The sequence below is a fragment of the Hakea prostrata genome, chromosome 6 (genome assembly GCF_041222555.1).
Source record: "Hakea prostrata isolate BN-2017 chromosome 6, UWA_Hpros_2, whole genome shotgun sequence".
NCBI lineage: Eukaryota > Viridiplantae > Streptophyta > Magnoliopsida > Proteales > Proteaceae > Hakea > Hakea prostrata.
Window position 1 is genome coordinate 20,659,819 of NC_142605.1, and position 18,282 is coordinate 20,678,100.

General features: G+C 37.5%; 1 protein-coding gene across 2 annotated transcripts; it reads right to left on the minus strand.

Annotated features, from left to right (window-relative positions):
- Window positions 1-5,559: 5,559 nt before the first annotated feature.
- Window positions 5,560-18,006, minus strand: LOC149012531 (ubiquitin receptor RAD23c-like). 2 transcript variants are annotated; one of them, XM_089158142.1, is made up of 12 exons: window positions 17,770-18,006; window positions 15,354-15,515; window positions 13,824-13,871; window positions 12,976-13,052; window positions 12,799-12,867; window positions 9,737-9,914; window positions 7,480-7,629; window positions 7,341-7,406; window positions 7,034-7,081; window positions 6,834-6,943; window positions 6,675-6,753; window positions 5,560-5,892 (listed from the first exon to the last, which is right to left on the minus strand). In XM_089158142.1, exons 1-12 carry the CDS (start codon window positions 17,833-17,835, stop codon window positions 5,776-5,778), a joined length of 1,170 nt encoding a protein of 389 aa, XP_089014268.1. In that variant the 5' UTR covers window positions 17,836-18,006; the 3' UTR covers window positions 5,560-5,775. The 2 variants fall into 2 exon arrangements, with proteins under 2 accessions (XP_089014268.1, XP_089014267.1); XM_089158141.1 differs by having other exon boundaries at window positions 9,737-9,917.
- Window positions 18,007-18,282: the final 276 nt, after the last annotated feature.

The following is an 18,282-nucleotide window of genomic DNA, read 5'->3' on the forward strand; positions in this document are numbered from 1 at the left end:
TATTGTGAATCTTTTGTGATGCCGATGGCTGATCATTGCCGGTCCAACCATTCAACCTTAGCGGCAAAAATAGGTTTGATTTTCCTTCATAAATGGTTCGATTTTGATATCATAATGTGTGTACGTACATGTGGGTGTGGCCCACTTAGCTCTCCTTCCAAGGTGATATCTCTACTCTATCGAGTCTAGATGGACCATCTCGTTGGACACCTGTCAATTCTCAGAGTCCATGTCAGCTTAACTAAATAAGAACCCAGAAGAAGTGAAAATTTAGTAACACACCGAGATAGAATTTATGGAATGTTAAAGAGATCATATATGGTCAATTCCATGGAATATGAATGTATAGATAGACAGTAAGAAGGTGCAGACAGGCATTTGAGAGGGACATACATACATGTGTAGTTATCACCACTTGGGTTGTTGTCATACATTCATGGGTGGTCACAATCAATATTTGGAATGGTCCGGCCGACAGAGCTAGCCGTGCTTTGCTTCAATTGAAATATTTGGTCCATTACCAAACTTGGGCTACACCCTTTTGGCCCTAAACTTTAAGAGCCCTTCTCATTAAGGGTTGGAAAATCACATCTTAACCCTCAAATTTGACTTTAGGGTTGATATGATTTATCTCACAACATGCTAATAAAATTATTGTTGGGTGTTTGAGTTATATCTAACATTTGTTCTAGTATATATTCGAACTAGTGACAATCTAATAGTGAGCTTTACTAGGAACCTAGTACTATCTATAGTCTTGTTCTTAAATCCTAATTCTAACAATTATAAGGTCAGAAATATTGGATTAGTTGATAGATTTAATTCATGGGAGTATTGCCTCTAAATTTAATTCACTTGGTCGGTTAATAGAATCGGTTCAAAATCCTAGTGTATGTGATTTGGGTTTTACTTGAATGCCTCATTAACTTTTAAACTGAAATAAACAGATTATATATAGAACAAGATTTCGGTATTTAAACCTTGTGGATGCAAAAAATTTCCACTGAAAGACTCACCTACCATAGCCAGGTGTACGACCCGGGTCGAACACCAGATTAGTCAAGGCAAAGCCTTGAAAACCAGGATTCGCAACCAAATATATATATATATATATATATAGCTTTCCATTTCGGGTTAACAAAGCTTTTACCCTTAAAACCCATGTGTTTGAAGAGCTTAAGTTGATTGGGTGTTACAGTAAACATAATATTCCATAAAGATTTGTTTATAATTTCTTAGTTAAATCAATTATATTAAAAGTTATCACTTAGTCTTAATGAGAAGAGAATAAATTCTACCAAAAGATTCCAATGTGATTAGACTGATCACTTATATTTTGATTTACTGTTATTATTACTATTGTTGCTATTGTTATCATTTTGTTGGGGATAGAAAGTCTCAATCACATGATTTATTTAATCTAAAAGGACAAATCTCCTGCTATTGAGGATTTTATGAATCTTCTTAAAGAAAATTTGTAACCTTGACTGTTCTACAAGACTATCAGCAATTATTTTATTTTTTTAAAATTATATTCTCACATTTATAGTATTGTATTTGAACATAAATCGCTATCAAATTATTTTGCAAAAATATTTTGTTTAATCTGTTAAACAATCAAAATGAAACGCGTATGTTGAACAAAACACCAAGTTGTCATTTAGAGAATCTGCACTTAGGTATTAGTCTATCCTTGTTAATTAATTAATTTTCTATGTTGAATTCATAGTGATAAGCTTGTGGGTACCAACCAAGATGAGAGAGGACATAGGTCAGATGATGATGTTCTATAGGATCTGGATATGATGATCGATGGAGAATGCATGGTTAGGAGAATTGAGAAATAATGGAAGCAAAAGCTGCTGGATGGGTTCCAAAGCAAACAAACAAAAGCTATAAGAGCTCTCTAAGAACGTGAAACTCTGAAAAGCCGTTTTAGGTGGTGATGACGCCAGAGCTCACGCAAGAGCAGGAAAAACAATCTAAAGCACATATACGCGCACCCACTGGTTACAGTGCTTCTGGGCCAGCCAATCCTCTCTGTTTCTTTGTTTCAGTTTCTGTGATATCCCACTCAAGTGTTTAGAGATCATTTTGGTTTTTGACTTCAAGTCAAGTACTTTATGACCCAGAAGTGCCAAACCATCATTTCTTCATTCTTTGACACTTGGAGAGGCCTGCATGGACCATTGCAACCAAACTTTGCTTTCTTCTCACATGGGTATGTCTTCTGTGTGTGTGCGCGCGCGCGCCATATGAGAGAGAGACAGAGAGAGAGAAGGAGCAATCCATGGACGGTGATGTTACAGTGCCAGACAAAAGATTTAATAATTGCTGTGTTGAAACTTGAAAGCATGCATGGATGGGTGAAATACTTCCGTGGCCTGAGAATGTTTGTTGATGCAGATTCTTGTCACCTTGTAGGATCGTACCATTGAATTTGATAAGATCACGCGGTACTCTAACATCATTGGATTGAGATCAGATGGGTGTGGAGGTCTACAACACAGCACATGAAAGCTAACCGACCTTGTAGCTTTTCTGAAGAGGGAGAGGTTGGTTTGAGAATGTTGTGGTCATTGTGATGAAAAATAGAAAAGACAGCAAAAAATTCTGAAACACCCACTTGTAGACATGCCCACCATATGAATATGGAAAGAAAGATATTAAAGGAGGAGGAAAAGGAGATTTGATGAGGTAGATTGAATGTTAATTTGATTTCTGTACGAAAATCCAGTTGAGTGGGTTTGTAGGGATAGTGCATTAGTGCGTGATGGTCCAAGTAAAAGAGAAGGAATTCAAAGCTAGCCTACCAAACAAAGCTATATAATAATGTGTGGTGACTTACGCATTACTATGTTGAACAGGTGCCAAACTCAACGCAATATTTACATAATTCCTCTGTCATAAACCTTACCATATCAATAAAATAAAAAATTTATTTTCAGTTATGGTCTAGTTCAGGATATCAACGTGTACAAATTACAAAATGAGACCGAATGAATTTTGTGGAAAAAAAATAACCAAAATTGTGGTTCAATTTGATTCAGCTGTAAGGAAGGGAGTGAAGAATTGGAAATTAGATGTTTAGGTGAATTTGCACTCTACTGGTAGAGGTTTTGTTTTTTTCCAGTTTGGTTCTGAAAATGACATATTAGAAGTATGGAGATACGACCCCTGTTGGATTGCTTAGCAAGTAGTCTGATTTCAATGTTGGAGGCCAATTTTTAACGTAAATTCAACCACGCCATGACTTAATTAGTTTGGATTCGTTTTTCAAATCTTCTTTTGGAGTAAACTCAATATGTTGTTTATGAAGATGGAGAAAATATATCTTATGATTTAAGGGTTGATCCAAGGTCTGGTGTTACGGCAAGGCTAAGACATTCTGGTACGAATTATGGAACTAACTAATGAGAGAAAAAACAATACAACTTGGTGGGTAGGGAGAAAAAAAGTGCCTGCGAGTCTAGATGTAGAAACGAAATCTCAAAAAGTAAGGAAAGGGATATGGTTTTTTGAAGAAATTGTAAAAATTGATCGATTCTTGGTAGAGAGAGAAAACAGTAAAATGAATAATCAAACTTAGATTATAGACTTGATAGGGAAGGGAAGGGAGTTTTCCATTTTTAAACTTTTTATGATTATATTCTTCAGAAATATCAGGGGTGTGAGGAAGGAGATATCAATGCTCTACAAATGTAACTTCTTCTTTTTTTTTCTCTTTTTTAATACAAATGTCCGTTTAGCTAAAAAAAATTATGTACTTCTCAAGATTTGGCTTAATTTGGTTTTTGAAGAGTTTTAACATTTTGGTTCAACTTTACGCTTCCTCTACAATTTTTCTTATTGGATTCAGTTAATTTGCTGTGGTTTTTTATGATCCATATATTTCTTTACTTCACAATTGAACATAAAATCTAACAGCAAATTTGAATTTGAATTTTCAAAATATACAATATTCAAATTTTCATTTGATCGATTCCATTTTAAATGACCCTTAAAGCTTTGCTCTCCTCTTTATTTTGAGGATTTGATATTGATATTAGATAAGCCAATCTGTATTATAGTATTGACCATGACTCGGACCATAAATACCATCAGTATTTGGCAAAAAGCTGATTTTTCAAATTCACAAGTGATTGATTTGAATTGAGATAATCCCATCTATATCACTATGAACAATCACCTTCACGCATTTTACCAAACATTTTTTTGTTGGTTGGGTAAGAAAGATTTCGTTCAAAGGTGTAGGAATGGGACCTAGAGTCAAAATCACAAGCTATATAACACCCAAGAATTAACGGGGCTTGCCAACCAATCCTTCCTGCAGATTTTAGGGCTTTCCCAGCCAGAGTGTGCAACAAACAAAGTTGCAGAAAACTGCAAGATTCAAAAGAGATGGAGAGGTAGTATGTCAATCAAGGCTTGAAAATTGCTGTCAACCTCACATTTTATCAAGCATTAAGTCATGAATTTAGCACAAGATCGTTGATTAAATCTTCGCACAAGAGATAGATTTGTTTTCTTATGGTGATGGTAGTAAAAGAAAGAGGAAATATGGAAGATGCATGGCAAAGATGTAGTTCTTCACATTAGCATTCATGTGGTGGTTGTCGTGTCACAGATGAATACGTTAGTATTAATCATGGATTATTTTTTATTAATATAAGTTTAAAAATTAAATAATATAAAGAAATCGAATTGTATATAATTGACAGTTTGGTCATATTCCATTCCATGATTTTTTTTATTTATTTTATATTCAAACCACTATGGTTACTTATTATCTCAATGAATTATATTCATCACTAGACGTTATTGTTCTGGCTTCAACTCTATATTAACTCTAAAATATAGAGTTAAACATAATCAAAATATGAAATTATAAAAAATAATAAACAAATTTAACCATAAACCGGATTTAGGTTGAATGACCATTATCATCAAACCAATGGATCGACACTTCTATGAAAGCCAGATTTATTTTACAGACTGGTTTCGCAGGAAATAATAATAATAAGTGAACGAAAAAGGAGCCACTTTACATTTCCAAATCAGGGTCCTTGCGCCTGATTTTTCTAAATCAGTTCTTCCACCACACATTTATAAAATACCGTAAATCACATTTTAAACTTATTTAACTGGTTTTTAAATTCATGCCCAATAATGCTCCAGCATTACTCTTAGTAACTGGGAGGGTTGCAACGACAAAATCTTCACGATTTCCAAAAACTCCACTCTTCAAGGGATGAGTTTTAATTGCCAAACATACTCTGAACCCAGCTACGCAAGATTGCCCCAGAATAAGATAAGATCACAACGTATCTTACTCACAATGAACAAGAAATCTATTTTCTTTTAGGGGTAAAAAACGAGGGTTCTCTTTAATCAACAGGCTAATAACATTAGTAGTATGGAACTGCATAGAGACGTGGAGTAATCCAAGTAATTCTGGAATTACAGAAGAGTTAACCAGCAGCATTGAGAAGTAAAAAGACAATGGAACTCAAAGAAAAAGAAAAGAAATAAGAGACGATAAGACAAGGGGATCCAAAATTTGGAAAAAGGTGACCTGAAAGACATATTCACAATTACTGAACACAATAATATAATGGTAATAATCTTCACATAAGACACCAGGAGAAGATGAGTGAAGAAATGTTCATGGACTCCTTGTCCACTACACAAGTATAGACTACTCAAACCAATAGAAAAAGCTAGGAAACAACGAAAAAAGAAAAGCACGTAACTTAAAGACAATTCAACCACTGATTATTCTTCAAATTCATGGATGTGATCTAGAAGGTAGTTGGCAGCCAGCTCCTCGTTCTTGTTGCAGGCAAAGAATACCTCCAGTACAATGTTTCGATCAAAGCCCATTGCCTCAAGCTGATAAAAAGGAAAATGTCAGCACCAATAAAATAAAATACCAGAAAACAATTAACTTCGAAGGAACTCAGTCATTTAATTAGACGGAGGACAACCAAATAAATCCTCAGAACAGGAGCGAGTAACAAAATTCCACAGCCTTTAAGTGGGTCCAAATTAAGGACAACTCATCAATTTGGATCCGAAGTGAAAAACATCAACACCAAACATCAGAGTAACCATTGATTTGGAGGTTCAGCATTAAGTACGGTATTTAAACCAACCCCCCTCCTCTCTCCCCACCTCACCGATTTGGAGGTTCAGCACTAAGTACAGTATTTAAACCAACCCCCCTCCTCTCTCTGCCCACCTCACCACCACAATGAGTTGCACAACACCATGTGCACCAATTATCAGGTCCCCCCCCCCCCCCCCCCCCCGAGTTTACAGGCAGGTGGGGGAGCAACTAATCACACTCAGGGTATCTAACATCCAAAAGAGAAAATCATGCTACAAGGAAAAAGGAAAAAAAAGGGGGCAAACTAGGAGCTGAAGGCTTCCACACAAGCAGAGTCCCAGGAGCAATTTTCCTAGAGCCTTACACCCCAGCAATTTTTGCTCAAATGCTGCTTCGGTGCCCTGACCTTAGGCTACAACTGTGGTCCACCCACCATTGCATAAGTAAGCTATCAATCTTAAGCTAAAGCATAAACCTGGCAGCAGTGAATTTATTCCTACTCCCCGTTAGGAATCTCATGGTGTATACTGAATATCGTATTAGAAAGAGGCAAAGGAAACATTACCCGTTCAATGGCTTCACGCTCCTCAGGTGTGACTGTCACTGACTGTGGCATAGCTGCTGCTAGTTGTCCCAATAGATTCCTAAAACCAAACATTGAAAAGCAAATTGGAGCTTTACATAAATCCATATTATTATTCAGAACTATCCAATAAAATCTCACCCTTCTGCTCCTTCAACAGGTTCATTGATCAAGCGAAGGAAGTCAGCCTGATGCTCTTGAATAAGCCTCATTAAGTGTGGATTTTGCTTCCCCAGTTCTTGAAGCATGGGCTGTAGAAATCATAAAAAACCATGAGACTCAAAAAGCAATCAGGAAGGAAAACCAATATATACTTATACAGTGCAAAAATAAAGGAGAACCTGCAAAATTTGAGGGTTCGCCTGCACCATAGCCCGCAATGCTTGAAACTGCAAAATATACAAAACACTTTCCATCTCAGATAAATTTGATAATGGAAGAATAAATTAATTCTGCAAGAAATATTGCAAGGATCACTCAGTCCTAGACACACGTATTCAACCCTACAAGTCACAGTATTTAGCCAAAACATTAAAATACTCATTGTCTCATATTCTCCAAAATATTCCCGATTGACTAGAATGAACCATTACCCAACAAAGCATTTATATACTCAGGATGCTCTCAAGTGAAATAGAATACAGACACCTGTTGACTGTTGCGCAGAAAGTCCAACGAACCTGCAGCAGCATTAGAACCCACATTTGGTAGACCCTGTAGGAGATCAAGATACATCACCACCCAAATATTCCTCATGAATTGAAATCCAACGAAACTGCAGTCCTACCTGTGGGAATAGATCTAGGGGATTCGCATTTGGTCCGCTGGAAGGAGGAGCTGGCTGTGCAGGTTGTGGAGCCTGGGCATGAGGGTTGGTTGCTTGACCACTTGCAGGAGCCCGTGGAACAACAGGAACTTCTGCTTGCTCTGGTATACCCTAATACATTTTAAAATAAATGAATGATTGAAGTTCCAATGTGTAATTTCACTAGAACAGGTATGGCTGTAAAAGGGAGCACTCAAGCATACACATAAATTCTAATAACCAATCACCAAGCAGTAGAGGAACAAACAAGAAAGAAAAAATCATCTATGAGTTAACTGAGAAATTTCTTCACTTCCAAAAACAAGATCAGAAACCTTGGGTATTGTTTACCAAACATCAAGAAATTTAAATACTCCATAATATGGTAAAGCCATTTCCTGGCATACACCCTAGGTAAGTATCAAGTAGAATCAACACTAGCACAACTAACATGCTATCTTGATAAATCAAAATTGATTTCTAACAAATGAATCCAAACTATCAATTCATTAAGTTTTAAAGAATCACAGATGTTAAATATTAAGCAGGCAATTTTTAGTTTTTGTAATAGCCCTTAGTAGTTTTTTATTCTTACTACTGCCACTCATGAACCCAGCTCCTACATCTACGGAAGAAATCCAAAGCAATTACTTGTTTAGTTTTCACAGCAATTGCTAATTCCTAATGAAATGTTTACGAAAATAAAAACGAAAACATGGCCAGATCAGATTATACAAAACATGTGACATATCCTATGCAATTCCCATTAAAATTTATATGCACATAAAAATGAATATATGGCAAGATCAAATTGATCACAATAATGATTTTCATTGACAGAAAGTAGGCAAAATCCAGTCTTCAAACACACCAAAATTTAACAAACCAACCCATATGACTAGCCAAAAAGAAAAAGATACCCAACTGGATTAATCCAATTCAGACTAACATCTGCCATTCTTAATGTGATCCAGAAATTTTGATTTGAATCCCAGATGCAAGCAGACCCAGACATCTCAATGATCAAATCTATGGTCAAATCTGACAAAAAAGGAAGCAACTAAAATGCTAAGGGAAGAAATTAGAACAATAAAAGGAGGTTGAGAGTGAAGAGAACAATCTTATTGGGAGCAAAAACAACAGAGAAGATAACAAATCACTCTGTTTATGAGCTTAACAGCATCCAAACTCTCCACCCAAAAGGGGGAAAACCCCCCTCATATCCTTTACCCAAAGCATCAGAGGTATCTATTATAATATGAGGAGACCACCAAAATTTCTAGTTGTACTGATAAAAGGGATCCAAACAACTCTATCAAGTAAATAAACTCAACTCACACTATTATGTACCAAATCTAACTGAAACACTCAACAACTAGTTCCCGTGTACTAACTTTACACCCACTTTATAGGTTTAGAGATGAGCATCAATGAAGTACCCATTTGAGCTGGCTCATCTAAAGATCGTGGTCAATTGTCCCTAGTTCAATTGAAGCTACAACATAGTATTACATCAATAGAAGTAAAGACAAGGAACCTAAAGCCCACAGATTTAAACCATGGGCTAAAATAAGGTCTTCTCAGGCCCTATTGATCAAATTTGACAATCCTAACTGCATTAACGCAAGTCATTGACAACTTGCCACATAGTATACCAACACATCCAACAGCCCGAGCCATAGGGAGGTGTCATCTATCCCCCAGAAGCAATCACCGGATGACTACAGCACCCCTCTCTCAGATTACTGCATTTTATACTGTATGGCTACCTGAACCCTATAACTCAATACATGATGGACTTCTTTAATCTACTTTTAAATGCCAAATATGCATGTGGCCTTCATGCACTTCTATGGTGTTTGCGAGCAGTTGATTTGAAAAAGGAACAAGTGGGTGAGTCATTTCTCTAGTATAGAAGTCAAAACTACATGAACCACCATATTATTAAATTTCTTGAGCCAACAACTCTTAACCAAGAGTTCCGATTGATTTTCCATCTTTTGAAATACTTTGGGCTAAAATTTACCACATATATCAAAATGATATAAAAAACTTGGCCACAAAAATCAGCATCCAACAAGCTGCCATGCAGAAGATATCAAGATAGCTTATCAAAGTGAACATAACGACCCTCACCTCCTTTCTTGCTTTTTTCCTTTTTTTCCCTCCCTTTTTCCTCACCCTCCAAAACCCCCCCAAATTGAAAAGCAAACGAATCCAGCATAGGAAACAGACTTACAGAATATAAATATTCAACAGCTCTCTCTGGATTGTTGAAAGCAGCACGCAAAGCACGGACAACAGTATCTCTATCCCAACTCCCTCCACCCATATCAAGAATTTGTTGAATGGTTTCCTCAAAACTGCCGCCTGCAACAAGATTTGATGCTGCTTGACCATACACATCTGCTTCTGCACTGCTTCAACAATATGCCATAAAAAAAAATTTAAAAAGAATAAGAACAAAACCTATATCTTAAGCGGAATATTTCTTAAAATCAGATAAAGATGGCTTAACTAAAAGCAAAAAGGGGACACAGACCAGTAAGATCATACAAGATGATAAGCATGGAGGGGATTTATCACATCAGATTACAAAAGGTCAACAACAATTAGACAGAATTCTAAGAAATACAACCCCCCCCCCCAAGAGGATCTTAAGAAAAGTAAAAACTAACACAGCTGGTTTCCACCACATGAATCAGGCCCTAATATTGCTGGTTTTGATGTGAACACAGGGACCCCCCTATCCGAGACCCGAAGTGGGGCCCAAGGATGGATCCAAGAAGCCTCCAAAGGCTGGCTGAACCCTCTATGAGGGATACTTTGGGCATTTTGGCCTTCATTTTCTATTATTTTATTTCTGAATTTATTATTAGAATATATATATTCCAAAATCTTATTTGAGTCCAGCTTGTTAAATTGAGTTAGGTTTGGTTTACCTAAGAGTCCCAGCTTGATTTACAATAGGTTGCTTTAGTCTTAAATTATCTATTAGCATATGCTTAAACAGATAATTTAAAGTGTGTTAGCAAGATTACAATATAAGGGTTGTAATTCCGTAGTATGTGATTCCTTTTCATAAGTGTTGATATGAGTAATGAATCCACTTTGAGTTGTAATTGGATTTCATCAGTTAAGGAGATCTCAGTCTGAATCTGAATCTTTAATTTTAGGTTATAAATAGTCTCTTACTGCATTGTAATCTTCAGTATTGGATAAATTAATGAATTGAGTGTTTGAGGTTCAGGGTCTCCTATGTCGGGTAGGCTTTGACGGGTAAAAAACTTTCATGTTCTTCTCGTTCTCACGCAGCACGGGCGGCGCGCCGGCGTCTGGCTTTTCTTCAATTCAGCAGCACTTTAATCCGAGAAAGATGCCTAATCGAAGGCAAATGAAACCTATTGCTCCGTGGAAGCTATTGTTTGAACCTGAGTTTCCATATGTATAATGACGCTACATTTGATAAAATGTTAAAATAAAAAAAAAGCAAACAAGTGGTTCTTGCTCGACCCCCCACCCAAGTTACAGCCCCTTCCCCCAACAATTCCACCCTCCCCCCTTTATCCGCAGCCTCCTTTACCCCTTTCCTTGTCCACGCAACCCTAGGAAGGCCTCCCCTCACTACCACAGCACTTGCCACCCCCCCCCCCCCCAAAAAATAATTCCCTCTTTTACAGCTTCAAACCCCCCTCTACCCCCTTGTATAAATAAACCCCTGCCCCCTTCCCTCTGTTTCCTTTCAAGCCCTAGCCTCTATCTTAGCACCCAGAAGGTTCCCTGAGACCCCCCCCCCTTCCCTTCCCACAGCAGCAGATCCTAACCCAACCAGGAAATCCCCATTCCCCACCCATAAATCACCCCTCTTCCTCCTTTAAAGTCGCAATTCCTCTAGGACTAAACCCCTCTGCTAATCCCCCTATTACAGCCCTCTTTCTCTGAGTTTCAAAATCCTACCCTTCATCTTCTTCCTTGAGAAGAGTTGATTTAATTTTAAATTCCAGAAAACCCGAAACACTTGCAACCTCAATCCCCCTTCCTCAGAGACAGTTACTGACTTGCAGAATAGCAACATCATTACTTCTAAACTGCAGGACAGCAGCCCATTCCCCAAACCCTAACCCCAGCTGAAACCCCTCTAATCCCTAAATCTGAGTTTGAATTCAAAATTCAAACCTGAACTTCAATTTTCAAAGAATTCAGATCTGAGCTTCATATTCAGCCAGCTTGGATTATTGAAAACCCCTGGAAAACCCCTCTACCTATTGCTGGAAATTACTGGGCAACCACATTCTAGGAAAATTACAGCTTTACCCCTAACCGTAGATCCATGGTTTCAAGGAAGGGATTATAGGTTTCTAACCAACACATATTTCTAATCATTCTATTGGATATTCTCATAGACCTCCATTTTTACCTGGCTAATGTCTCTTTTAATGACTTTAAAGCCAGATATTTTTTCTATCAAAGCAAGATGGTTTCCATGTAACCTGATCATCCTGACTACTAGATAGGTAGAGAAGTTCCAAACATAGGATGTATCAAATTAGAGCCCTATCTTTACCACAAAAATGGACCTTCTCAACTCATTTTCAAAGGCTCCTTTCTTCAGACACCAACAGTTGAATACATACTCACAAGTTAGCAATTTCAGTATGCAGAAAATCAACTAAAAACGTGGGTGCCATGGACAACATATTCATAGAATTCAGATCCGACCAGCGAAAAACGGACTGAGTTACCGCCACTACCATTCAGATGTGTCCAAATACAACATTATCAAGTGAGTCAACCAACATGTATGGCATACGAACAAAAAGAAACACCTTGGGCTAGCCTACACAAGGGTTTATCTGTGTCCAAAGAGGTTAGCACCTGAAGAAACTATTGTGTAATAGGGAAAGGGGCCCAAAAGATTATTTATACCTTACAGTTTAGCAGGCTACATGAACGCTGCCTGAGTTGGGCACAGCTATTCCTACAGCCATACCTATTGCAAGGGCACTAGTTTGCAGCCTACCAGATTAGGTTGAATTGACCTCACCTACATGAACCCCGCCTATTATAAATAAGGCGGGGACAACTATTCCTACAGCCATACCTATTGCAAGGGCATTAGTCTGCAGCCTACCAATTTAGGCTGAATTGACCTCCACCTAATTAGTATCATAACAAAGACTACTTTTTTTATCTTGATGAGCACCTGACATCAATAAGCAGTCAAACTCAATAACCACAAATTTAATTTCTCACAAGCAATATCATCATATCCATTGCAGAGATTCTGGAACAAACACTCACGAAGCAGTAACAGTAGTTGCAGGATTTGGCACAGGGGCAGCTGCAGGATTTGGCACAGCAGCAGATGGACTGCACAATACCAACAAACACAAGTGACACAAGATGTAAATACCCAGACCAAGCATAACTAAAAAAGAAAAAAAAAAAAAAAAATATATATATATACATATGACTCACGGAGCCAAGGTTGGAGGAGGTGCTTGAGGTGTTGACACCGTAGCTGAAGTAGGAGGGGTGGATCCAACCAGAGGGGCCTACAATGAAAGCAAGCTGTTAGGAAAGGTCCAAAAACAATCTAGATATGAAACATTATAGTGTAAGCATGGTAAGAATTCAACCAATTGGATGCCAATGCATATGAACTCCCCCAACCTTCCATCCCCAACTCCCCCAAGCAAAGGAATTAAAAGATTAGAAAGGCAACACAACCAAGTTAAACAAGACTGGACTACGCAGCTATTCATAAGTGCTGCCAAATGTCAGCAGAAATGGCATGGACACGGGATATGATACAGAAAAGTCAAGTCCCTTCATCCTCAGAAAGTTTAGGATGTGGGTAATTGGATTTAGAAAACACACAAAAAAGGGGGGATCCAAGAACTCTAGTAAGCCAATTCAGACAAGCCCCAAAACTGAATTGGACAGTTGGCTACACTTTGGGTTCTCGCTATTGGACACGGAAATTAAGGGGGAATTAGGGTTCATGATGGGAGTTTGGCCTAGGTTTCAGATTGAATTCTTCTGCTGTAGAGAGGGAGACCTGATCATAAGTTTGGAGAATTTGTGACAGTTTGCACTGTGGGGATTTTGGAGTATGAAGATGGATTTCAAAGATGGAGGGAATGCTACAATAAATATCGGATACAAACTGGATAGAGCTTATCCAGCAGGGCTTCTGCATTTACATCAAACCAAAACTACCAAATGTGATGATGATGATATGACATCATAATCAGGAAAAGATTATGGCAATATAGAAGTGATTTAAAATCTGGAAAACCACATAGTATATACTTCAAACTTACCGGACTCGTAGCAGCTGTGCTTGAACCTCCACTAGATGAGCTCTTACTCTTTTGTTAGTATTCATTTACAGCATGCAACATAAAGGAATCAGTTACGCCAGATACTATCATGAAGATACAAATAAAATGACAAAATAATAACACAGAAATCATTAAGGAAATCAGAAAGGCTAATCTACTTTCAAGGTCCATCACATACACAGAACTTATTTTGCAGCACAGTGCAATAAAAATGAATACGAAAACCCCAATGACATTCAGAAAGCAATCACTACATAATGGGTCCACTGTGTGCCAATTGAAGATATTACCAACATGAATTCCATCCAAATTTCAAAATATCATTACTTAAAAGAAAATTTGAAAAAAAAAATAACGGGAGGAGAGAAGGAAGCCCATGAGACACGTCCAATTTAAGCAAACTTGACGACCCAAAAGTATCCTTATCACAAGGTAGGGGTGTCAACGGTTTGGGGCAGTTTTGGGCTGGGCCTAACGGTTTCGGGCTGAAAAACACCTAGCCCAAACACGGCCCATTAGCAAAATAACGGTTTCAGGCCAGTTTTGGTTTGGAACGGTTTCGGGCCGGTTTCGGTTTGGTGCGGTTTGAGTTCGGGCTAACTAACAGTTTAGATTTGGTTGACTAATGGTTTAGATTCGGGTTGACTAACGGTTTATGGTGTGTAAGAAAAAGAAAAAGAAGAAACAATTGAGCATCCTACAACAAAAGCAAAAATTATATGGAAAGCAAAATTGCTATTGGTCAATTTCCATTAAGAAAAACCCCACCCATTCCATAGAAATAAAAAACCTAGATATTAAGTAGTAAAATGACTATTTGATCTTTGAATTCATGCTTAATTTTTTTAATTGTCTATACCAATTACCTAATGGTAATATAATGATTCAAATACTATTTAATGTAAAATTACAAAATGGGTTGTAAAACGGGTTGCGGTTTGGTTTCGGATTGGTGCGGGCTCCACAAACCTCAGCCCAATTACGGCCCATTAAGGTTTGGTTTTGGGCCAGTTCGGGCTATAACAAGTCGGTGTGGTTCGGTTTTAACGGTTCGGGCTATAAATTGACACCCCTATCACAAGGGATACCAACACAGATGCCCATCCCTTTGAAAAAGGAACATATGATACACCAGAGATATTAAAATGTCCATTTATGATTAAGGTTAGCAGCCGTTGAACAAGTTAAAACTATGACATAAAAAGACAGAAATGCCAACTTTACTTCAAGACAGAAAAACATGTTACACAAGCACAAGATGCAAATCTCTAGTCACTGGGATTTACACTAAGGAATCCCACAAACATAACTTTGGTTGATAAAATCAGTTAATTTAAAAATCAAACAGAAGAGAGTCTACCAAGAAAAAGAGTGGGGGTGTTTGCCTGAAGAGACAAAGGGAGGGACTGGAAGACAAAGGCTCATAAACAGATTTCATTTTCCATGCATCAAATTACAAAGATTGAATAAAATTAGAAGTAGAGATGCCTTAGAAGGAAGTAGTCTTACCTTGCTTAACATAATAACAAGAAAACTATTTTCAGAAACTTTGTTTTCATCCAGTGTTGTGGCATCTTTAAGAACTTTCCCTTGATGAATAAGCATTTGTTGTGCAGCTGGGTAAGCATCCACACCTTGGACTGATTCTATGGTTTTCTTCACATCAGCAACCTGCACATAAGTTTACTAATTTCAATTAGTAAATCCAACCAAGAACCATGGACAGGTAACCCCTCTGTTCTTCTTCTTCTTCTTTCTTCTTCTTTTTCCTTTCTTTCTTTCTTTTTTTTTTTTTTTTTTTTTTTTTTGTTCTTTTTTTTTTTGGGGGGGGGGTGTCAACATAAGTATATTGGTTTCCACAAATTACTTCATTTAAGTACAACTAGAATGCTTCATTTTGATGCAGAGCTTTTTATTCTACTCAACCCAAACAAGTAAGATTGCTTTCTTCCTTTTTTGGTGTTTCTTTCTTTATTCTGCTACACATGTTTCTTTATTTCTTGTGTCTGTTCTATGATAACATTACCTGCGGCCCTTTTTGTCGCGTCTTTGAAGAAGATCCACATGCAGTTGAGAATGTCTAAACGGGTCCATTTGACATTACAATACTTTATTTTGATCCAAAGATGGGTTCTATACACATTAGGGTCCATTTAAAAGTTTATTTTCTGTTATGACTTGTAAAGCTGTTACCCCTATTTAAACCCCCTTGAGGAAAGATTCCCTTTAAGCTTGAGTGCTCTTGTGTATGATTGTGCCCATGCTCTGCTGTTTATGTCAAATAAGGTAAAAGTAACTCCAAGAATTAAGTGAACCTAGGGTTCTTGGTGACATTAAGCCATATTTTTGCTGTGGTTGAACTAATAGCATCCAAGAAGACACAGCTCTATCTGGGTATACGGCAACCTACGCCCCCAACCCCGTTCTACTATCTTGAATGTTCAAATTCCCAAAGACCCTACGAAAAAGAAACCTCATATCTTCCAATTTAACCATCCAAACCCAGTCAAATTGTAGGAACATGTCCCCATATTATCACCTATATCCCCTCCCAAGTTTCAGCCCATTCTACCAGCAAGCTTCTTCAACTTTTGTAGTCCTTGAAATCCTGAAAACAAGAATCTAGATTTAGCCAAGCCTACCCATTGAAATATCAGCAAATCGAGATATCATCTCCCGACGTCATCATCCACACTTCCCCTGAGTTTCATCGCCATCAGACCATAAGACCTCTAACTAGATTCCTACCCTACATCTATCTAACAACTTCTCCTACAGAGATCTGTTTGACCTCTAAAGTAACACCTTGACCTATCTTGTAATTCATCTTTCAACCAGTTTAGGTGGTTCAGCTCCAGGATTATGGAGACCAATGGATGAGCCTTTGTTAGTCGTGATCATTCTATAAATTAGTATAATGTCCATATTGTTATGTATGTTTACAGCGCATTAAGTAGTCTACAGTACTAAGTTTGGGATAGGTGAAATCTCTGATTTGAGTGTCGTAATCTGTTCAACTTTCCAATCAGAGTTTCACACCTAATAACTCAATTAAATGAGCTCCAGCAGTGATTCTATGGATGAAATTGTGATGGCTTTATCTGTTCAAGTTTATAGTAGCCTTTGAAGCGACTCCAACCACAAACTCCACAATGTAGTACACTCAAACTTGGCACTTTGTGTTCATTGTGATCAAAATGCTCATAGCATAACTATAAAAGAAGCTTAAAACAACATTAAACAAGCTCAAAGGAAATAAGAAGGTTTGAAAGTAAAGGTCCTAATATTAGAATCTATAGAAGACTTCATCAACTGCACAACCTTATGAATTAATTTCCATTGTCCAGCCAAACAGGAGCATCAGTGCCAAAATAATAAGGTGAAGAAATATAAGAATGACAAACCGTCAACTGAATTTTTGAAGAAAGCAACGATCTTTTTAGAAGAATGCAACCAGTTACTTGAAGTAGTCATCAAAAACTCTCACTCTTCTGCCTCAATTTAGGCCCAAGAGTAAAAGGACGAACTTACAACCAAGTATAGTCAGAAGTGCGTGCAAACTGTTTAATTGTTAATGCCTCTACTAGCCACATGCAAACATAAATCGAACCACGTAGAGTAGTCAAATTGTTTCCAATGAATTCAACGAAATTGCAGCGGCGATAGTTTACAAAAGTTTCAGGACTTGGCAATTGACCAAAACCTAAATCTAAATCTAAAACTGATAAATAAACGAATGAGCACAAAATTTTGGGGTGAAACAATAAAGGTGAGATAAACCCTAATTCACGGTCAGTAACAGCAGAATGACACAATTCTAAAGCTAATACAAACAGAACTACCAACACAACTCCCATATTCGATCAGAAAGGACTGTTTATTGACACGATAAACGAAATTGAAAGACGGAAAAAGAGAGAAGTACCGTATCATCTGGTTTGACTTCGATCTCGAAGTGAGAACCCTTCAAAGTTTTCACGTTAATCTTCATCTTCGTTACTGTTTCGGTAAGCTGAGCGAGCTTCTCTTTCTCTTTCTTTCGTTTGCTATCCCGATGCGCTCGGCGGAGGCGTCAAACAAAAAGAGAGAATATTATTAGAATTTAGAAGACGCAAAAGGAGAGAAAAGCTGCTGCTGCAAAATGAAAAACCGATGCAGAAGCAACCGCCCAACCCTTTAATATTTATACTTTTTATTTTTTTATTATTAATTTATTTATTTTTTATTTAACTATATATATATATTTATAAAAGAGAAATCCTAATCACGCTGTGGACGGAAACAGCTAGATGTTTCATAGTGTAACTCAACTCCTCGTCCCTATTGACTATCTTAATCTTAGTAGTGTATCTAACTCAACTGCTTGTCCTTCTGACCTCCCTTTTGTATATAACTAAACCCCTACCGTTTGATTTGTAGATGGACAGTCTGTGGGACC